This window comes from Schistocerca piceifrons, chromosome 3 (genome assembly GCF_021461385.2).
Source record: "Schistocerca piceifrons isolate TAMUIC-IGC-003096 chromosome 3, iqSchPice1.1, whole genome shotgun sequence".
NCBI classification, from domain to species: Eukaryota; Metazoa; Arthropoda; class Insecta; order Orthoptera; family Acrididae; genus Schistocerca; species Schistocerca piceifrons.
The window spans coordinates 961,023,144-961,047,357 of NC_060140.1; the positions used below are offsets into that span (position 1 = coordinate 961,023,144).

Below are 24,214 nucleotides of genomic sequence, written 5' to 3' on the forward strand. Positions count from 1 at the left end.
GGAGGGCCTTGGAAATATTCCATCAATCTTTTCCTTTCTTCCATTCACAGTTTTTTATCTGTTGTTTCTAGTACCTACTGTTTCCGAATTTTATCTCTTTCGTTAAGTTTGATAAAATCCTGTTCTCTAACACTGATACTCATTCCTTAATCTTTCACGTTTATTTTCGTCGTGAACTCATCCAATTTTCGTGCGAATAGAACCAAATATCTTTCCTTTTCATCTCAATACCCGCTATCGTTAACAGCTGTCTGTCAAAGAGTGACAACAGAATTTTATTTTACTTTTATTAAGTCGTTAGTCACTTCTTCTATTGCTAACTTCTGTTTAACACGTCATACGGGACTTTTAAAGCCTTCAAAATTAAACTGTGAAGACTAAACAAAACCATTCCATTGATTCTGGCAGAGACACGAGCGGGATTCACACGCAGTTACTCAAATTTAATTACATCTTTTGCTTCTTTCGTAGCCGTTGTCATTGAAGATAAAATCTTCTGGTTGCGTGATGATATTCTTGAAATCTGACGTTTGATCCCTTTTTCAGGAATTTTCTGGTATTGTCGTATGGCTGAATATAATTGAGGAGGAGCTCAACGGATGGAGAGGAACGCCAGTTTTTGGATAAGAAATTTGGAGAGGAATGTGACGCAGCCTAATCATTCAGAAGTTAACACTTTTAATTGTCACTTGTTGTGGCAAGAGGGCTCGTTAGCACCCAAGCTCAATTGCTTCTTTTCTCCTCTAAAATAAAATTAATCCAAAAGAGAAATTAAAATATAGAAATAAATAATCGAAAATGTCGAAAATAAAAATGTACGATAATTATAAAGGTGTCTAAACAGGGAAGATTTTGATAAGAATAAGATGCATGGTCAGGCTGTGCGTAATTTCCTGAGACAAGGAACAGAAATTTACATTTCTGATCATACATCGTGACAAAACAGAGTGCAAAACTGTGGCCTACCTTCTCGTTAGTTAATTTCACGAACTCATTCAAGATAAGATGTACGGAGAGTCGTACGCCACAGGTACCGGATACTGGTGAATCCTTTCGATGGAGGATGGAACCGTGATTCAAAAAGGAGGAAGCTTTCTGGAGGGGCGTTAAAGGGCCTTCGTTCCTTCTCAGTTGCTGCAAAGAGCTACGCCAGTGTGAGGTAGTTTCAACTCGGTTTCCCTAACTTCTAATCATTCCTCCTCATAATGACGCGTGAGGCCTCTCCCCAACAGCGATATTACGGGCTGTAGGTGGAATATATGTTTTGCTAGTGTAGGTGCATCCTGCTGCATCCTCTAGTTCGTTGCTCCAAAATATCAACTTGCTCTGATATCGAGAAGTGTATCGTCTGCTTCCGAAGATTACTGTAGGCGAACGGGAGAAGCCACGGACTGAATGGTTGGTTCATCTGTTGGGTACATGGAAGGTACGTAATGCACACAGAGGGATGCAGCAGACAAGGAATTTAGTGACAGGAGGACGTTTCGTGCACTCCATTTTCCTCAAAATTTCATGTGTCTCTATATCATCTACTGCGGTCACAATAAACGGATACTGAGAACACACCATTATCGTCATACTGTGTTTTGCCCATTGGCAGATCCATATCTGATCTTGCTCCAGGTCAACTGCTACGCAGTCTGGTACCTCCCTCTCCTGGTTTCATCCAATATTTTTATTCTTGTGCTCGCTGTTTTGTTTTTCTTTTCTGAACTAGGTTTAGTTTGTTCCGTTACTCTTTCCAGTACGTCTCTGTTGGTGACTATACACGCCATCTTGTTTTATCCATTCTCCTCCCAACCCACACCACGAATACTCCAGTTTTGTCTCTTTTTCTCTTCTTCAGTGTTCAGCCTTCACAAATATACAGAAAGGAACTCCACAAGAAGACACAATCGGAGCAAATTACTGGCTAGCCAAGGTTGTCCCCACCTGCTAAGCAAATTTGGCAAATAATCGCGGTAATGGTTTAAGATATTTATAAAATAAATATGAAGTTGTTTCATTGTTGTATTCCAGGGGGTTAAAACAGTTCTGAGTCTCTTGAAAATCCATAAGAATTTGACCGATCCTATATGACTAAAATGGTCTTGCGGATCACCAGTCTTCTGACTGGTTTGATGCGGCTCGCCAGGAATTTCTCTCCTGTGCCAATCTCTCCATCTCACAATAACACTTGCAACCTACTTCCTCAATTATTTTCTGGATATGTTCCAATTTGTATTTTCCTCCACAGTTTTTACTCTCTGCAGCTCCGTCTAGTATCATGGGAATAATTGCCTGATGTCTTAACATACGTTCAACCATTCTGTCGCTTCTTCTAGTCAGTGTTTTTCACATATTCTTTCATCGTCGATTCTCCGAAGAACATCCCCATTCCATACCTTATCAAGCCACCTAATTTTCAATTTTCTTCTGTAGCACCACATCTCAAATGCTTGGATTCTCTTCTTTTCAGATTTTTTCCATACTCCACATTTCACTACCATGCAATGCTGTACTCCAAACGTGCATTCTCAGAATTTTATTCCTCAAATTAAGGCCTAAGTTTGATATTGGTAGGAGTCTCTTGGAGAGGAATGCCGGTTTTGGCAGTGGTAGTTTGCTTTCGATGTCCTACTTGCTTCGTCCGTCATAAGCTACTTTGCTTCCAAAAAAAAAAAAAAAAAAAAAAAAAGAGTTTCAAATGGCTCTAACGACTAAACCACTATGGGACTTAACATGTGAGGTCATCAGTCCCTCACACTACTTAGAACTACTTAAATCTGACTAACCTAAGGACATCGTTCACAGCCATGCCCGAGGCAGGGTTAGAACCTGCGACCATAGCAGCAGCGCGGTTCCGTACTGAAGCGCCTAGAACCACTCGGCCATCGGCCACAGCGGCCGGCTCCTAGGTATCACAAAATGTTAAGTTCATCTATTTCGTGATCACCAATCCTGATGCTAAGTGACTCGCTGTCCTCATTTCCACTACACCTCATTCTCTTCCTGACCATGATGTAATCTAACTGAAATCTTCCATTATCTCTGGATCTTTTTCAAGAATGACTTCTACTCTTGTGATTCTTGAACATAGTATTCGCTATTACTAGCAGAAATTTATTGCTGAATTCAAGTAGTCTTTCTCCGCTCTCATTCGTAGTACCAGGCTCGTATTCTTCCGTAACCGTTTCCTCTACTCCCTTCCCTACGACCGCTTTCCAGTCCCCCATGACTATTAGAATTTTCACCCTGCTTTACGAACTGAATTACCCGTTCAATATCCTCATATACTTCCTCTTCAGTTTCGGCTTGCGACGTCGACATTTATACCTGGACTATCTTCGTCGGTGTTGGTTTGCTGTCTGTTTCTATCGGAACAACCCTATCACTGAACTACTTACAGTAGCTCACCCTCCGGCATGCCTACCTATTCATAACGAATTCTACTCCCATCGTACTATTTTTTGCTGTTGTTGATATTACCCTACACTCATCAGGCCAGAAACCGTTATCTTCTTTCCATTTCACTTCGCTGACCCCTACATTGAGCCTCAGCATCTCCCTTTTCAGATTTCCTAGCTCCCCTGCCACCCCGCGTGTGCAATCCTAAAGCGAAACGGCACCAAGAAGGCGCTGACCCTCGCGCCAATGAAAGAGCAGGCGGCGCTACACCTCCAGGAAGACGGAGCTCTACGGCCCCAGTTAGCTCTGAGTTAACGAGCCGCCCATCGCTGGTCGACCCAGTTCCGTCACAGACTTTGAGAGCATCAGTAGTGAGTAATGGGAAGATAATTAGCCTGCGTTCTACGAGTAGTAATAGTGTCTAAAAGTAATTGCATGTAGGCACGGGAAGCACATCTAGCTAGCTTATAAAATAAAGTTATGTTCCTTTCCTTTTTAGAAATAAAGTGTTCTACAGTATTAATCGGTAAGTGTTACGTACAGATCATTTTGGATTCCTGCTGCGGCGGCGCGATTCTTTCCGTCCCTTTACGACTAACCTGCACCTATCTGTGAACATTGTCTCAGCATATCATCAGTAGGGAAGCCGAGTGAAACCTACTGCACTTCGACGTGAACCAATCTGAAATTAAAGTCACTAATCTACGTTTCTGGAGAAAGTTTTCACACGAAATTAAAAGTTGGAAATTTTGACCTCAGTTAATATATTCTGAAACTTACGTGAACAAGTATCACTGCCAAGCCCGTGTTAGTCTTAACCCTTTCAAGGATAAAATTCATTTCTTACAGTGTTTTAATATATTATGGTGGCAATGGTTTCTTTTCAATTTCATTACTACACTTTCACCACCAAAATATTTTATAGTTCTCAATCTTCTTCACAATACAAAGTGGGGCAAGTATGTCCCACGAACCAATACGAGATACCTTATCTGTTGACTCAGTGATTTTGTAATTTTCTTTTTTAGACATAAACAGGATTTTGCAGGGAATAAAATAACTACAAATTATACATGCATGCAATCAGAGGTAGGAGATCAATACGTAAGTGATTCTGACAGTGACTGGAGTCTCACAGTGACTGGGGTCTGGCAGTGACTGGGGTCTGACAGTGACTGGGGTCTGACAGTGACTGGGGTCTGACAGTGACTGGGGTCTGACAGTGACCCGGGGTCTGACAGTGACTGGGGTCTGACAGTGACTGGGGTCTGACAGTGACTGGGGTCTGACAGTGACTGGGGTCTGACAGTGACTGGGGTCTGACAGTGACTGGGGTCTGACAGTGACTGGGGTCTGACAGTGACTGGGGTCTGACAGTGACTGGGGTCTGACAGTGACTGGGGTCTGACAGTGACTGGGGTCTGACAATGACTGGGGTCTGACAGTGACTAGGGTCTGACAGTGACTGGGGTCTGACAGTGACTAGGGTCTGACAGTGACTGGGGTCACTGTCAGAATCATTTACGCATTGATTTCCTATCTCTTCAATGTTTATAACAGATGCATTATGTTCAGCCTTTTCATCAGAGTCCTCAGCAGCGAAAATATCAAGAAAGACTTTCGCAATTCTACTGTTACTGTTATTTGCTATTTGTGAAACGTCTGAACTATCACCTGCTGTTGTATCTGCGAAATGGAAATGATAATTCAGTAATAGCAAGCTGTAACTGTATTATTTTCAGTGCAAATTAATGAAAAGGAATTAAACAGCATCACGTTATATTTCAAACCGATAAAGAAACTTACAAATAAGGTCTGCTGGGACACATGTGTCCCACTAATTTTATTTCGAGTGTAAAATAATACAGTGACTGGTAAGTACATTCGACAGTGTATTTGTACTAAAAATGAATATTACGTTAGTAATAAGACGAATTACTTACTTCAGACATCTCTATAAAGTGAGAAATGTTGAAAACTGTGGTATGACACAAATCAGTGAAGTTGCAGTGGCCATATGCATGCGCCAATCAACGAAAGTAGCCATAGCCTCCTCTGGTGTCTGTGCAGTGCAGTCCAGATTTTTTCTTAGGTTCATTACAGTCCTCCCTAGATGGCAGGAACTTGCAGAGCAGGATAATATATATCCCGACACACTAATCTGCGCTCAAAGTTAGTGGGACATATGTGTCCCATCAACCACGAAAGGGTTAACACAGTCACTCACAATCCCTTTCACTCACGTTAGCAAGTTTATGGTGTTGCATTTCCCGAAAACGTAATAGCTACAGAAATACTGATTGTTTTTGACTGATAATGCTCGCCAAACATTAAGTCTGTCGGTACCAAACACAGTCACAGTTTGTAGCCACCGACCTACTCAATACGCCACGTGGAATATATGTCTTTTCTCGTCACAAAATTCATTTAAAAATTCCGAAATTTCTACACGCCCATCGGAATGATTATGCCGTCACTTTACCACACTTTTGATGTATGAAACACTGCTAGATTCGGCAACTTATCATTTCCATCAGAACTACTACTACACACGTCCGAACTGTTTCATGGCTAGGCTCCGACTCCTATCTAGAATACTCTAAGTCTTCTCTACCAGCAGAGAAAGGAGCGCGAAGAATATTGCTTTACCATTGGTCAGTTTACTCAACAGCCAATAGCAAAACAACATTCTCCCGCGTCAATCCGCGCTTTTCACCAATAACCAATCGCAAAATAGTAAACCTCACGACTGCACTTTTTACCGACGTAATTATATAATATGCTGAAGTTTTGCTTATTCATAAAGTTATTTACTGTTGTTATTTATACCTGAATTAACTTTCCCTTTACCATAAACTTACTTTACAAACCTATTCTACAAAAATCCCGTTTGTCCATATCCATACTTCTTCGAAATGTTCCCACACTAAATCCTACTACATAACTCGTTAAACAATTATCTTCATATTAACCTTAAACCACACTCACGCATCATTCATACTGATAAAACACATTTATAACATTTTACATACACAAAAAGACATGATAACACTTTATGAAAATACTAGAACAGTGTATGAAAAATATTCTATTACTTTAGTGCACTCTAGTGGGCACAATCGAAATTAAAATCACAGTCCCCCTATCCAATACTGTCCTCTATCGACTGATACATAAACTACGTGCGCGTCCAGTCTCGCGTCACCATCTGTCACTCTCCAGCTCTGAGACACATCTCCCACTTAACCGCCTCCAAGGCAGGATCGGTATACGGCGCCACGCCTCACTGCCTTGTCTGTGTTGGTGCTGGCTCCCACAGTAGGCGACACAACACCACGACACGTCCAAAGCTATCGTTTCGTTGTTTATTCAGTCTTTTTCTCACGGTCACCTCCCACTTATCTGTCCCTTCCCAGAGATCCGGATGGGAGACTATTCCGGAAACATTTGCCAATGGGGAGATAATCGTGACACCTTTTCAATTACGGGCCATATGTTCTCTGGATACATGTTATGTGTCTTTAATGTAGTGGTTTCCAATGCCTTCCGCGTCCTCATGCCGTTTATCATTGACAATTCTTCCACTTTTAAAGGGCGTATCTTCGCCCAAGAGCAAGAGAGTGCCCTGAAACTGTGTCCGCTGCTCCACCTTCTTTGACAAGCCAAGGGTGACTTCTTATGCTAGAAGTCTTCGTCCGCCACTGCTGACCATTTTTATTAAGCGGAGGCGCGATTCGACCCTGGGTCGCAGGACTGATTGATTACCAACCAGAGGCGCCACGCCACGACCACGGCTGGAGACTCACCCACGTCCAGACAGGTCTTGTAGAGCGCCCTCGCCTGCTTCACTGGCCGCAGGTCGTCGTCCTTGTTCTCGGCCTCCAGCAGCTCTGCAACAAGTGATGCGATAAATACGTAAACAAAGAAACTCGTCAGAGATGAAAAACATTGAAGATTAAAACAGGACAAATAATAGCTGCTACCCAGAAGCGAACGACGAGCTATGCCAACTTGTTGAGAATGAGCAGTTGCCACAGCGGGACAGATACCCAGAATGCCTCACATACGCCGCATGCAGCCACGGCATGCATTATGGACCAGTCATTACCGAACTACAGCAACGAGAGGAATTGCACAACGTCAAACGAACAGCATCTGCCCGCCTTAGTACACTACTGGCCATTAAAATTGCTACTCCACGAAGATGGCGTGCTACAGACGCGAAATTTAACCGACAGCAAGAAGATGCTGTGATATGCAAATGATTAGCTTTTCAGAGCATTCACACAAGGTTGGCTCCGGTGGCGACACCTACAACGTGCTGGTATGAGGAAAGTTTCCAACCGATTTCTGATACACAAACAGCAGTTGACCGGCGTTGCCTGGTGAAACGTTGTTGTGATGCCTCGTGTAAAGAGGAGAAATGCGTACCATCACGTTTCCGACTTTGATAAAGGTCGGATTGTACCCTATCGCGATTGCGGTTTATCGTATCGCGACATTGCTGCTCGCGTTGGTCAAGATCCAATGATTGTTAACAGAATATGGAATCGGCGGGTTCAGGAGGGTAATACGGAACGCCGTGCTGGATCCCAACGGCTTCGTATCACTAGCAGTCGATATGACAGGCATCATATCCGGATGGCTGTAACGGATCGTGCAGCCACGTCTCGATCCCTGCGTCAACAGATGGGGACGTTTGCAGGACAACAACCATCTGCAAGAACAGTTGGACGACGTTTGCGGCAACATGGACTATCAGCTCGGAAATCATGGCTGCGGTTACCCTTGACGCTTCTTCACAGTCAGGAGCGCCTGCGATGGTGTACTCAACGACGAACCTGGGTGCACGAATGGCAAAACGTAATTTTTCGGATGAATCCAGGTTCTGTTTACAGCATCATGATGGTCGCATCCGTGTTTGGTGAGATCGCGGTGAACGCACATTGGAAGCGTGTATTCGTCATGGCCATACTACCGTATCACCCGGCGTGATGGTATGGGGTGCCATTGGTTACACGTCTCGGTCACCTCTTGTTCGCATTGACGGCACTTTGAACAGTGGACATTAAATTTCAGATGTTTTACGACCCGTGGCTCTACCCTTCATTGGATCTCTGCGAAACCCTACATTTCAGCAGGAAAATGCACGACCGCATGTCGCAGGTCCTGTGCGGGCCTTTCTGGATACAGAAAATTTTCGACTGCTGCCCTGGTCAGCACATTTTCTAGACCTCTCATCAACTGAAAACGTCTGTTCAATGGTGGCCGAGCAACTGTCTCGTCACAATATGCCAGTCACTACTCTTGATGAACTGTGGTATCGTGTTGAAGCTGTATGGGCAGCTGTACCTGTACACGCCATCCAAGCTCTGTTTTACTCAATGCCTAGGCGTATCAAGGCCGTTATTACGGCCAGAAGTGGTTGTTATGGTTCTGATTTATCAGGATCTATGCACCCAAATTGTATGAAAATGTAATCACATGTCAGTTCTAATATAATATATTTGTCCAATGAATACCCGTTTACCATCTGCATTTCTTCTTGGTGTAGCTATTTTAATGGCCAGTAGTGTAGTTTTTTCTGGAAATTTTGTGGTGTGCCACACTTCCCGCTAAGAAGAGATGCGGAAGTAAAAGTCTTCCATTTTACGAGAGACGTAAGGGTGATCCAAAAGTTAGTGAAAATACACTAATTCACGGAATAATATAGGTACACAGATAAAAGTTGACACACGCGCTTGAAATGATATGGAGTTTTATCGAAACCAGAAACGAGTGCAACAACTGGCCAACAATTGGCGCTGGACGGAAACACGTCACTGATGAAGCATGAGAATCGTATAAAATGAGCTATGGTAAGAGAGAGATAAACACCTGCTGGAAAGTACGACTTTTATCCAGCGCAGCGCTCCCCCTATGTTGCTACGCGTGTGAAAGACCTCTTGCACACATCATTTAGTGAGGATCGTGCACTGAGCCGCCACGTCCGTCAGCTTTTCCTCCCAGGCCCCCAGACCTCAATCGGCGTGATTCTTGGTTGTGGGATTACCTGAAGGCACAAATCTCCCGCCATCGTCCAACCTCATTACCGATGCTAAATCACAACGGAACTCAGAAGCAGATATCCTCTGAGTAGCGGATCAACTTAAATCACTTAATAAAAGCAAGTCTCCCTGTCCAAACTGTATACCAATTAGGTTCCTTTCAGAGGACACTTATACAAAAGCCCCATACTAAATAATCATATAGAAACACTCTTTCGACGAAAGATCCGTACTCAAAAACTATAAAGTTGCGCAGGTCACACCAATATTCAGGAATTAGGAGTAATCCACGTAATTACAGGCACATATCATATGCGGCAGGATTTTGGAACATATATTTGTGTTGGAACATTATGAATTACCTCTAAGAAAACAGTCTGTTGACACACAGTCAACGTGGGTTTAGAAAATATCGTTCCTGTGAAACGCAACTAGCTCTTTACTCACATGAAGTGTTGAATGCTACTGGAAAGGGATTTTAAAATTGATTCCGTGTTTCTACAGTTACAGAAGGATTTCGACACTATACCTCACAAGCTGCTTGTAGTTAAATCGAGTGCTTGTGGAATATCATCACAGTTATGTGACTGGATTCGTCATTTTCTGTCACAGAGGTCACAGTTTGTAGTAACTGACGAAGACTTATCGACTTCAACAGAAGTGATTTCTGGCTTTCGTCAAGGTAGTGTTATAGGCTCTCTACTTTTCCTTAGCTATATGAGCGATTCCGGAGACAATCTGAGTAGCCGTCTTCGGTTGTTTGCAGATGATACTGTCATAAACCCTCTTGTAAACTCATCAGAAGATCAAAGCAAACTGAAAAACAATTTAGATAAGATATCTGAATGGTGCGAAAATTAGCAATTGGCCGTAAATAATGAAAAGTGTCAGGTCATCCACATGAGTGCTAAAAGGAATCCGTTAAACTTTGATTACACGATAAATCAGTCTAATCGAAAGGCCGTAAATTCAATTAAATACCTACAATTAAGAAAAACTTAAATTGGGAGGAACATACAGAAAATGTTGTGGGGAAGGCGAACCAAAGGCTGCGTTTTATTGACAGAACACTTAGAAGATGCAACAGATCTGCTAAAGAGGCTGCCTACACTGCGCTTGTCTGTCCTCTTTTGGAGTACTGCTGCGCGGTGTGAGATCCTTACCAGAGGTAAGGTACTATTCTCGTCGTTTTACGAGCATTACCGGCCAAAGAATGTGGTTTGCTTTGATTTCCACGTGTGAACAACGTGTCGACGGAACACCAACTTTATTACACCACCGTTTAAGTACCGTTTCTTTCTGCGTGAAACGGGAGATGTAAGAGCACCGATTCTTCGGTAGAAATAAATATGAGACTCGCATGGAACCTGCTGATATGTTGTTGACAGTGAGCTCAGCGACAGTTGTATTCTCAGTCGTCCGTTTATTCGGATTTATGCGTCGACGAGCCTGAATGAAATGCCTCTTACTTAACACCGAACTGTCAACTTATTTTGACTAATAGCGACATATTAAACCTGTACGTTAGTTAGGACTGTGAAAACTGATTTATGACGTGCGTGTGTTAAAAGAACTGGTTACTCAGTGACAAATAATAATATATTTTAATCGCCCGCGTTAAAATACCCTGCAGGCTTTGATGAGCATTTTCTGGGTCCTCGATAACATATTTTTGGGAATTAATATACATTTTGGCACGTCATTTCATTTTCTGCTGAGGCAGACATTCCCATATACTACGTACATTCTTCACTTTATACTTTTTTGTTCATACTAATTGCAACTTCAGTTTTTCTGGACATTTTTCTCAGTAAAGTGTCGGATACATTCAGCTTATATTGAAATAAGCGTAAGATATTTTAAACAAGTTTGTAAATAGGCTCTGTCATTTTGTTCAAAACAGAAACCGAAAGTGAATACACTACTGGCACGTGATAATTGGAGGCTGAATGGCCCACAAAACCCGTCATTTGGAAACACTTAGTATTTTCCATTTCATGCAATCTGTTATTGGAATTTAAGCACAATTAAATGTAACGTCTTAAGAAAGAGCACTAGACGTAAATAAAGTAGTGCAATATTTAATCTTAAGCAATTATGTAACGAACTTCCTAGCAGATTAAAACTGTGTGCCGCTCCGAGACTCGAACTCGGGACCTTTGTCTTTTGCGGGCAAGTGGTTCGCAGAAGAGTTTCTGTGAAATTTGGAAGGTAGGAGACGAGATACTGGCAGAAGTAAAGCTGTGAGGACGGGGCGTGAGTCGTGCTTGGGTAGCTCAGACGGTGGAGCACTTGCCCGCAAAACGCAAAGGTCCTGAGTTCGAGTCTCGGTATGGCGGCACACAGTCTGCCAGGAAGTTTCATATCATCTACATCTACATCTACATCTACATCTACATCTACATTGATACTCCGCAAGCCACCCAACGGTGTGTGGCGGAGGGCACTTTACGTGCCACTGTCATTACCTCCCTTTCCTGTTCCAGTCGCGTATGGTTCGCGGGAAGAACGACTGTCTGAAAGCCTCCGTGCGCGCTCTAATCTCTCTAATTTTACATTCGTGATCTCCTCGGGAGATATAAGTAGGGGGAAGCAATATATTCGATACCTCATCCAGAAACGCACCCTCTCGAAACCTGGACAGCAAGCTACACCGCGATGCAGCGCACACTCCGCTACGGAGTGAAAATCTCATTCTGGAATTATATAACACATTGTATTTGAAATAGTGGTTTAGATATTTTTCTTATTTTGGTGTAAATACAAGAAAATTATGGAGGTGTGAGTAGCCACCAAACATTCTGAAGATTCTATTCCAACGTTACACTAAATGAACATGTTGCTGAGTAAGTCGACTACATACACTTCAAGACACAGACTTGGCGCCTGGGGGGGATACAATTGTGTTAACATTGCGGCGTTGCAGGTTGCCAGCCTACCTTTTCAGAAGGCGCAAACAGGGAGCTTTGTTAAAGGAGAACGGAATATAGTGCGTACAGTAATCAGCTTCCTGTGGGCGTCATCAGATGTTGAGACATTCGCTGATTCGCTCCGAGGCACGGGAGGCTCTTCTCGTTCACACTAGCTGTCCAGTGCATGCATCCCAGTCACTTTTGATGTGAAGTCGCAGTTTTACATCTTGCACTCTTTCCCTATGTACTCCCTCGTGTGCCTTCGTGAGTATGGTAGAGAGATGACAGCTCTTTATCTCAAGCCAATTTAAAGCATTTATTGACCTTACATGTAATATTTATTCTCGTAAAACGTTTCATATCACAATAAAAACCCATACTGAATAGCCTACAGAAAAAACTGCTTCAAATTGTTTGTAAGGTACTCTCTATACTGTATGTGTTTTATTCCTACACAGATAAGAGGAATGAACAAAATACTGAAACTGGTGACTAAGAAACTGATACAAAAAAAATAATTTGATGAGACTCCGAAGTTCAGAAACATTGTATAGCTTGTAGAAACAGTTTCATTAACTATGCAGTTTAGGTAGCCGTACACATATAGTTTCTTCGGCAGTGATAGTTCGACGTAATTTTATTTACGCTTTGGCTACCAAGTTAAATCATCGGTATTATGCCTCATTGTCCATACCATTCAGTCCTACAAAGGATAGTAATGGAACAAAATCAGTTTATTTTAAAGTACGCCCAGATGAACTATTCTCATAAACATGTTTCCGTGACTACAAAACCGAGTATCCATATTGCTACCTTCGGTGAGCTTCTGAGTGTTGCCGATGTCTGTGTTGATATAATTTGATATTTATTTATCTGCAACTTACACCTTTTTTATATTTTCGCGGCCAAGTGTACACGTTACACGTTTGCAAACACATAATACACAAACAGAAGTTTGTTTGTAGACGGCACTTCATTACGGATACAAATATTTGCTACCAACTGTATACTTGCTGCTAACATCGGTATGAATATTAAAATTACGCTGTGCTGCTTGGGACTGAAGAGCATTACATAATAAAAAGAACAAAAAGAGGCTGAAATATTAATTGCAGTATAACATAATTATTCTTTTACCGGTGTATTCTAACAGAAAGAGTGTGGCCTACAGGAAAGGGGGAGAAAATATTATTTTCTTTTATTACGGGAAAGTAATTTTGTTATTAAAGACACAAGACTGCTGTCAACGCACAATACTCAAGTACTTAGACAGTCTGTGTGTTTAACACCACAGTAACACAACTGTTGATACAAATTTTCGTCTTTTCTTTATCCGGAGGAATATAGGGGGTTGTTCAAGATCCGATCATCTGTACAGTTATTTTTGATCAAGGACCCAACTGGGAACATTTGCTTTACAGCTGAGGGAAAGCTCTCGAAAATCTTCGTCGAAATCGTGGAACTGAGGTTATTTTAGTTCCTGAGACAAAAATACGAAGACGTAACCTGCGTATGATTGTGTACTGTTTATCTGTGTGACAGAGGAAAGTCGATAGTTGTGCGACATATTTAGTAGCTGGCGTGTCCTGCAACAAGAGTTTTAACTACATATTTGTTTCAGTTACAGCTATGACGACTTGCAACTGATTATGAATGGTACCGTGAACCCACGTATCGATATTAAAATCGAGTATTATGTAACACTATAACCAACTTATCGAGATCTGAAAATGGCCTTTTACGAGCGAAACTTGTCGTAGTCACTTATACGTCCTTGAAGCTGCCACAGAAACAATTTAACTGATGACAGAAGACAATAAGTTTGTCTGCAAAGCGTCAGAAGAAACACTTAATGGCTTGTTTGGCAGCCATAATCTAATAAGCTCTTGTAGCTGAGACAAGGAATTAGTTTAGAAAAAATTGGAACTGTGATTTAATTTCTCCAGACTTAATCAAGATGAACAAAACCTTGCTCCAATTATCCCTTGCTAATAGTGCATTCATTTGTACCTCTACAGACACCAGGATAAGATAACAAGTTTCACCACAACGCTTTTCTAATTTGTTACAACAACAGTAGAAAATTTACAACGACATCGTTTTGCAACACAGTCACTTGGTTTTAAGCGCACTAGGACCGTCGTTGCAAGCATAAAAAACATTTTCTCGTTAGAGCAGCAAACCACGTATTCCGTACTTCTTTGACCTATTCGTCGGAGTTGAAGCGACTGCCTCGTAAACCATCTTTAAGCGGACCAAGCGAATGGAAATCCGACGGGGCGAAATCAAGACTGCATGCAGGGCGTCCAATATTTAGAGACACATATTCTGGAGTGTTTGAACGGTGTAGATCGCAGTATGTGGAAGCGCGTTGTCATGCAAATAGAGAACGTCCTTTGATAACACTTCGTCGTTTGTTTCAAATTACAGGCTTAAATTCGTTACATGTCATCGTACTGGCAGCTTTTTAACTTCTGACCCCCTTTCCAGGTAGTGTTCCTGTGTATCAGAACAAATTGTGAGAATCGTTTTCCCTGTTCACGGCTGACTCTTGGAATTTCTTTTTGGCTGCTTCCATTCCCTGCTCTGTCTTTTGCTCTCTGGTTCGAAGAGATGATACTATGTTTCATCTATAGGGATGATTCATTTCAAAAACGTTTTACCTTATTTGACGTGAGTGAATCTGATAATAGATTCTTACACTGTTGCGAGTGTTCTCTTCATTGAGTTATCTTTGGACCCATCTTGCACAGAATTTACGAAAGCTGAGCCAGTTAAGATTTATGTCACATACGGTACTATGACTAACGTGCATTTGGTCTGCCATTTCTTCGTCAGTCACTTATCGGTTATTCTAAATCAGACCACAAACCGGCTGGTCCCGGCGGAGGTTCGAGTCCTCCCTCGGGTATGGGTGTGTGTGTTTGTCCTTAGGATAAATTAGGTTAGGTAGTGTGTAAGGTTAGGGACTGGTGGCATTAGCAGTAAAGTCCCATAAGATTTCACACACATTTGAACATTTTTGAGACCGCAAACTTGCTCTGTGTTGGAGTCCGTAGTGGATATCGTTGGACGTCCTGATATTTCCTCGCTGTTAGCTCTTAGCTGTGGTAAAACATTGCCTCTATAGAATGTTCTATGGATTTCATTTCTTGTGACACTTTCAGAGCACAAAATACGGATTAGAGATCGCTGGTCCTCATCGGTGCAAACGAAGATTGGCGCAACCATGTATTCTCCTCAACAATTCAAAGCGAACTCTTGTTACACGTGAAGAGAATGGTGCGATCTAGGTGCTGGCGTTTGCACTAAGCTGTACTGCCAGCCTAGAGACGATAACAAGGAAAGTACAGATGCTTACTGAGTTACCATTGTAAATAGACAGCAAGGTCTATTGCTTTTGCTGTGATGATGGTCACTTCGTATAGCGTTTTGATCTCATAGGGCTCCGTCAGCTAAATATAGAGCCAGTGTTCACAATAGGTAAGCTGTAAACAAACTTGGTTTGTGCTTATTGTCTTTGTCGGACGAGCCCTTTCAAACACCAACACTACCCACTGCCAGTAGTAGTAAGGGATTCACGGTTCCTTATTAAGAGATAAACATGTTTTGCTCACACAGGCTGGGGATAAGCCAGTAATCGACTGTCAAGAGGCGAGTGCTCCGAGCGAGTGATATTGTTGTCTGAGGCAGTCAGTAAGTAGAGCGTGGTACTAGTCACGTAGAGGGAAGAGGCGTACTGAAATGTACCGGATGAGTGCGTCCCCGTCGCTGTTGGTTGACCTTCAGTAAAACGAAAGAATTACAGCGAATGGTGACAAAGTGTTTGCACCAAAAAGTGACTTTCAACAAGGAATGCCGATAGTACGCCTCGCGTCTACCGCTGCGACCAATAGACTGCAGAGTGGATCGCTGATTTTTATAACAGCGTGTGACAATATTTTGATATACTGGACCTGTGTTGACATTAGGCATGAGTAGATTTGTATGAAAGAGCTAGTGGCTGACTTCTGTTATGTTTGACGACTGAACTGTGTGTACTCAGAAAAACACCAAGTTTTAGTGGCAGGTTCCTTAGACCCAAACAAGAGAAAAAAAGTCAACTAGATGTGGACTCTGAAATGCATAGCTTAAGAGCTCTGAGCACTTGTTTGTCTTCGATACTATGAAATTCAACTCTTCTACTTCAAGCTCTTTGCTTTCCATATTTTCAGAAGAGGTAAAGAGGACCAAAACAAGGAAAAAATTCCTATTAAACATGGGCCGAAAGCGGCATACCTGAAGAGCTGTGAACTCTTGTTCAGTAGAAGAGATGTGTGTCGGACAAGCGTGATCTACAAGTACTCATAGCACTTCTGGTATGCCTTTTTCGACCCACGTTTAACAGGCATTTTTTTTCTTGTTTTGAGGTACGGAATCCGACCCTAAAGCGTGTCGGTGTTTTTTGGGACCTTAATTGGTGCAAATGTACTTGACCTTAATTACTGCTAAAACTATGTTCCTTGAATTTAGTATTACTGAGCAGCCAAAATCCGACTGAAACAGCTCCCGTAGCACGTAACGCCGATCAGCTCCTATTTATTTGATAATGTCATTAAAATAATAAAAAAAAATATCGGGGGTGTTTCGAAGTACTGTGGGTGGGGACGGACCCTCAGTTTGATGGAGCACGCTTAGCCACTGTCTGCGGAGTCGCACCTGCGGAACAGTTCCCTGAGGAACCACGTCGCACTCGCACCCCCTGATCCGGCTTACTGTACCGGATATGCGCCACCCAGCCTAGTTCAGAGAGCCGCAGGTTAAACGCGAATGCTAGAAGCGGTAAGTCGGTAGGTGACATGCTCACCCCTGAGGTCGATGAGCAGGTCCTCGCGCAGCAGCCGGAACTGGTCCCACGAGGACTGCGACTCTGGCACGGGGTGGCGCCGGATCCAGCCGCCGCACGCGAACTGGTAGAAGTCCTCGCACGGCTCCGCAGTCGTGTCCAGCGACTCCAGGATACGCGACGCTGCAACATCCAGTCACAGATCTACGTCGTAGAAAGCAAATGGGAATGCCGTGTGGCTAGGGCCTCCCTTCGGGTAGACCGTTCGCCTGGTGCAAGTCTTTAGAGTTGACGCCAGTGCGGCGACTTGCGTGTCGATGAGGATAAAATGACGATGATAAGGACAACACAACACTAAGCCCCTGAGCGGAGAAAAATCTCCGACCCAGCCGGGAATCGAACCAGGGCCATTAGGTATGACATTCCGTCGCGCTGACCACTTTTTTTTTTATCGAATTATATATATATATATGTATATATATATATATGTGTGTGTGTGTGTGTGTGTGTGTGTGTGTGTGTGTGTGTGTGTGTGGAGTGTAGATTTAAGAGTCAGGAAGCAGTTTCTGAAAGTACTTGTATGGAGTGTAGCCATGTATGGAAGTGAGACATGGACGATAAATAGTTTGCACAAGAAGAGAATAGAACCTTTCGAAATATGGTGCTACAGAAGAATGCTGAAGATTAGATGGATAGATCACATAACTAATGAGGGGGTATTGAATAGATTTGGGGAGAAGAGCAGTTTGTGGCACAACTTGACTAGAAGAAGGGATCGGTTGGTAGGGCATATTCTGAGGCATCAAGGGATCACCAATTTAGTATTGGCGGGCAGCGTGGAGGGTAAAAATCATAGAGGGAGACGAAGAGATAAATACTATAAGCAGATTGAGAAGGATGTAGGCTGCAGTGGGATATGAAGTAGCTTGCACAGGATAGAGTAGCATGGAGAGCTGCATGAAACCAGACCACAACAATATATATATATATATATATATATATATATATATATATATATATATATATATATATATTGTTGTGGTCTTCAGTCCTGAGACTGGTTTCATGCAGCTCTCCATGCTACTCTATCCTGTGCAAGCTACTTCATATATATATATACGATGCAACAGCTCTTCAAGGTACCATTTAAACATATACAAATGATTGTTATTTAACAAAATTATTACAATAGCATTAAATACAACAAAAAACATATTCTGTCTTCTTCCTTTTTTTATTTTTTGTCGATGCATGAGAACGTGGATAAGGGTGTTGCATCATGTGACGTGTAGCATGGTACACCACAACTTTGAGGGGGATCAAGGAAGACGCTGCGGAGATAACCGGCAAAAGTTTGTCGGTAAGATGGTTTTCGGTTGAGGGTGCTATTCGCGGTCACAACTTCCTACCAGAAGTCAAAGACTGTATGCGGACCACTCTGAAAGAGGTATTCTAAAGCCTGTCCTCAAAACTAGATGACTGTATGGTGCTTAGCAAGAGGGTACTGAAATGTTTGGGGCAACAACAAGAAATCTGGGGTTACCGTCGTTGGCGGGGCACGGAGGTAAAAGCCCACGTTTCGTTGGATGAGGAGCCATATGTTTCGTTTCAGGGGGCACGTAAGACGGTGCTCGTCGGTGTCTTCGAGCTGACAGTCAGGACAGAGTGGGGAGGTGGCCAGTCCTATGCGATAAAGTCGACTATTAGTCGGGAATTTTCCATAGACTAAAACATACCAGACTGCAGACACAGACGACGGTAAAAAGGGTGCGTGCACACACCCTCAAACCGTTCGCCAGTTAATATCAGGATGCTGTAGCACCATGGGGTCGCAAGGGTTGGACAGCATAAACAAACGATAATAATCTTTTGTACGGGGAGGACGGCTGACTGGGACATCGGCCCGAACGTAGCTGAGTTCTATGAAACAATTGGCGACGTGGTGCAATAACGGAGAGATAGGCGCCACATTGATCGGTGGATCGAGAGAAGCTGGTCGGAGGATATCTAAGAGACTGCGTGTTAAGGACGGGACCGGCCCCTGCCAGTGCCGCAACAGAGTGTGGACAAAGAGTGCAGAAGAGCGTGCCCGCACGTTGACGAGTCCGGGGCCACCTTTTGCAGGAGGCAGTGTTAGAGCGTTGTAGCGGACTTTGACACCTCAGGGAGTCACACCTAGTGATACGTGGCTGGCGACCGCGGGGCCCCGAGCTGAGTCCTGGCATTGCTTCCACTTACTTATGCCAGGCTCCTCACTCTTATCTTCCCTATCTGACCACCCTCGGCCAGCTCTTGTTCTTTTCCGACCCTGACGCTATTAGGCTTCGAGGGCTAGGGGTCTTTCATTTTCCAACCTATACTTCTCATGCAGCGTCTGACCCGGAGCGGGCGGCTGCAAAAGTCGTCTGTATCCCATGTGAGGGGTGGCCTCCAGAACTGCGGAAGGAAACGGAATACCACCGCAGATTATCTTCCCTGCATAATGCAGTCTCCATTTTATGCACAAAAAATGGCTTCCTCTCATGTTAAATCAGTGTCCGGAGGTAAAATAGTCCCCCATTCGGATCTCCGGGGGGGACAACTTGAAAGGAGGCAAAAAATCAAAACGAGAATTGATACCTGGAATGTCAGAACTCTGCTACAAGCAGGAAAACTAGAAAACCTTAAAAGAGAGATGGAAAAGAATCATATGGACCTCGTAGGAGTTGCTGAGGTAAGATGGAATGGACATGGAGAGTTGCAGTCAAATGAATATGAATTCTACTACTCAGGAGGAGAAGTAAAAGGAATTAATGGAGTAGGAATGATTATGACAAAGGAATTGGCTAAATGTGTGGAATATGTAGACTATGCAAATGTCCGGGTTATTGGTGTAAGGCTGAAAGGAGCACAAAAAGATTTACTGATTGTCCAGGTGTATATGCCAACTTCAGAACATGATGACCAAATTGTAGAGGAAACGTACAATGTAATAGAGAGAATAATGGACGAAAATGAAAAATGCTACAAAATAGTAATGGGAGACTGGAACGCCATTGTGGGAGAAGGGAAAGAGGGAAACATAGTAGGCAGTCATGGTCTTGGAAAGAGAAATGACAGAGGTGAATGGTTAATTGACTTCTGCAGGGAAAGGCAGCTGATAGTGGCAAACACATGGTTCAAGAACCATAAGAGGAGGCTCTACACTTGGAAATCACCAGGGGATAAATATAGAAACCAAATCGATTTTATACTGGTAGAAGAAAGATACAGGAATGGAATCAAGAAGGTGCACACATTACCAGGTGGAGATATTAATAGCGACCACAACTTACTTATGGCAGAAATAGAAATAAGAATGAAAAAACTGAAAAAGGCGACAATGGTGAAGAAATGGGATCTAGAGAAGACAAGGTCCAACAAAGAACAAATTACAGAAATGCTGTCTCGGGACTTTCTAAACATATTACGAGACAAAGAAGCACTTGATAATGCCAACGAGTACTGGAATATGCTGAAAGAAGGAATCATTAAAGCAGGACAGCAAAATATAGGATATGTAAAAGGGAAAAGGTCAAAAAAACCATGGGTCACACAAAAAATGATTTCCAAGATGGAGGAGAGAAGAAAATTGTAAAACAAGAACACTGAAGATGCAAGAAAGATATACCGAAGGTTAAATAACGAACTGCGAAGAGAAACAGAGCAGGCTAGGAAAAAATGGCTAAAAGAGGAATGTGATGAAATTGAAGAACTGGACAGGAAAGGAAGATACGACTTCCTATACAACAAAGTAAAGACTATGACATGGGAACAAAACAGAGCAGGAAGTGCTACTATGGAAATTTTGAGTAAAGACGAAGAGGTAGTGTATAAAGATCGTGACGATGTCCTCCAGAGATGAGAAGAATATATAAAAGAGCTATATGACACAAATAGCAAACCAGAAACTCTGGAACTTGAATCACACAACAGTGTAAGTGATGAAGAGAAAGGACCGACCATCATAATGGAAGAAGTAAAGTCTGCCATTGCTGCAATGAAAAATGGCAAAGCAGTAGGTACAGATACAATACCGGGAGAAATACTAAAATGCTTGAACCACAATGGAATAAGAGAAATATTGAGGTTATGTAATAAAATATATGACAGTGGTGATTGGCCTGAGGACTTTTTGACAACAGTAATGATTCCATTACCGAAAAAACAAGGAACCAAGAAATGCAGCGAGCACAGGACAATCAGCCTCATTTCACATGCAGCCAAAGTGATGTTAAGAATAATTAATAAAAGACTTGAAAAAGTAATAGAGGAGAATCTCGGCGAGGAGCAGTTTGGCTTTAGACGGAATACCGGCACCAGAGATGCAATAGGGCTCCTACGAATCTTGGGAGAAAGGTTTATTGAAAAAGGAAGAGACCTATATATGTGCCTCATCGATTTAGAAAAGGCATTTGACAATGTGGTTTGGGACAAGCTGGCGACTATTATGAGGGAAAAGAGAGTGGACTGGAAAACCAGAAGACTTATAAACTCATTGTACCTTAATCAAAAAGTTTCAGTTAAAGTGAGAGGAGAAAGTACAAACTGGATCAGACTAGGGAAAGGAGTAAGACAACGATGCTGTTTATCACCTACTCTTTTCAACCTGTACTTGGAAAATATGATTGACCAATGCTCATTAGATGACAAAGGAGTAGAAATTGGAGGAAGAAGAGTAGGGTGCTTGAGATTTGCTGATGACATGGTCCTTCTAGCCACAGGGGAAAAAGAATTACAGGATTTGGTGGACACCATTGCAACTAACGGAAAAAATTTGGAATGAAAATTAACACAAATAAAACAAAAGTATTGGCAATAGGAGGAAATAAGGAAATAAAAATTGTGCTGAATGGAGAAACACTAGAACAGGTGCAAAATTTTGAGTATCTTGGAAGCAGGATAGACACCGACTGGAAGTGCATGCACCACAGAAATTAAAACAAGGATAGCAATGGCAAAAGAGGCGTTTTAGAAGAAAAGGAGAATCTTCTGCAATGGTATGGACAGAGAACTCAGAAAGAGACTCATAAAATGTCTTGTATGGAGTGTTCTTCTATATGGCGCTGAAACATGGACTATGAGGAAAAAAGACAGAGAAAGGCTGGAGGCTTTTGAGATCTGGACATGGTGGAAGATGGAAAGAATAAGTTGGATGGACAGAGTAAAAAATGAAGAGGTACTGAGAAGAGTGGGAGAGAAAAGGCAGTTACTAGATGTAATAAAGAGAAGAAAAAGAAATTGGATTGGGCATATATTAAGAAAGAATGACGGACTGATAAAAACAGTTTTAGAAGGTTATGTAGAAGGGAAAAGGAAGCGAGGAAGGAAGAGATTCCAGATACTGGATGACATGATGGATGGTACAACATACAGCAGCCTTAAGAAGGAAGCAATGGATCGCAGAAAATGGAGAGGCAAAGGGCCTGCTAATATAGCAGATAACTGATGATGATGAGCGGACTTTGAAAAGTGCCCCTGCTGACACGAAATATCCAAAGGCTGATTGGATGCGGCGGCAAAGGAGTAACGGCGTTGGGAGGATCTGGGCGACGTGTACCAGTTTAGGGGCGACATAGATGTTGACATAGGACACACGTTGGAGTTGGTTTAAGTTACGGTGCACTTGACCGCGGACATGGTGCCGAATCGACTGCAAAAGCCGCCGGTAAGCCAGGGCCACTGTGCGGTTTTTGGAGCTCGTAAATTCGATACCCAAGTAACGAAGGTTGGTACTGACTGGGAGTGGGGTCGGCACCATAGCCGGGAGGCCGCGCCCAATGTGCATCATAGTCGATTTACGGACATTAAGAACGCTACCAGAAAGACGTCCATACTGGTGGATCCATTGGATGGCGTCATTGAGTTCCGTGGATGAGTAGGTGAGAAAGAGGAGGTCGTCCGCATAAGCCCTGCACCGCTACCAGGGGTGGACAGGTCATCGAAAGTGAACGACATATACGAGGACTCGCGCATTTTCTCGGTTAGTTTCACTGATGTTTACGTAAAAGGGCTATACAGGGTGAGTCAACAACTATTGACACCTACAATAACTCAGAAACTATGATAGGAGCTGAACAGTTCGTGGGACAAAAGTTGCATTGGACAACGGGGGCCATAATATGACGCTGGTTTTTTTGTTGGTAGGTGGGGTCGCTTCAGAGATATGTAGGTCGACTTTGGTTTTTTAAATGGGGTGCTATAGTCTGGTACTTATTTTCTGACAGCGGCTACCGAGACGAATCGAATGTTGTGTAACAGTAAGGTCTTCGAAGGCCAACGAAGGTCATAATGGTGACATGAACGTCCATTTACAGAAGGTGTTCGAAGTGATGACCACTGGTATCAATGCAGTGCTGCAATCTTCTTATCATGGGTTGAGTGGTATTCCTTATCACTTCGGCACTTATCGAAGCACATGCTCTGATCTCTCTCGTATATCGTGCAAGTAGTAAATATCCGCCGAATACGGCCTATCCATCTAACGTGCCATTGACATGTAAACACCATTCGACGGTTTCGCAACGCAACACTAATAGGAACGGTAAGAGTAATATCGTCGAATCAAGCATATGTGAATGATGTATTCCTTCGAAGAACAAGTCGATATGTTTCTTATTTACGGAGCATGGCGACGAAATTCAGTGAGAGCTAGAGATTTATACGCTGAAAGACATCCTCAACGTACTCACCGTACACGTCGTACATTTAAATATGTGTATGATAAATTCAGAACTGGATCTTAAGCGCGACGGAAACATATCCGGCAAAGGAAAGTTACTAACGAGGAAACGGAAATTCGTACTCTTGCCACTATGGTTCGAGATCCTCGCGTTAGTTCGCGTCAAATCGAACGGGAATCTGGCATCAGCCAGAGTAGTATTGTTCGTGTTCTGCATCGCCATAAATATCATCGTCACCATACAAGTCTCCACCAAGAATTAACTGGTACGGATTGTATGCGTCCCACTGAATTCTGCCGATGGGTCAATTCAGATTCAGAGGGATGACACATTTATTAATTT

At 42.8% G+C, this 24,214-nt stretch overlaps 1 protein-coding gene across 2 annotated transcripts in view; it reads right to left on the reverse strand.

Moving 5' to 3' along the window:
• Nucleotides 1-24,214, reverse strand: part of LOC124787880 (neprilysin-4-like) — a 726,210-nt gene that overhangs the window by 186,961 nt on the left and 515,035 nt on the right. For both annotated transcript variants that reach the window (XM_047254857.1, XM_047254858.1), the window contains exons 5-6: nt 17,193-17,354; nt 7,194-7,277 (exon numbers count right to left, since the gene is read on the reverse strand). In XM_047254857.1, coding sequence (XP_047110813.1) covers nt 7,194-7,277; nt 17,193-17,354 — 246 coding nt within the window. The remainder of the gene's footprint in view (nt 1-7,193; nt 7,278-17,192; nt 17,355-24,214) is intronic.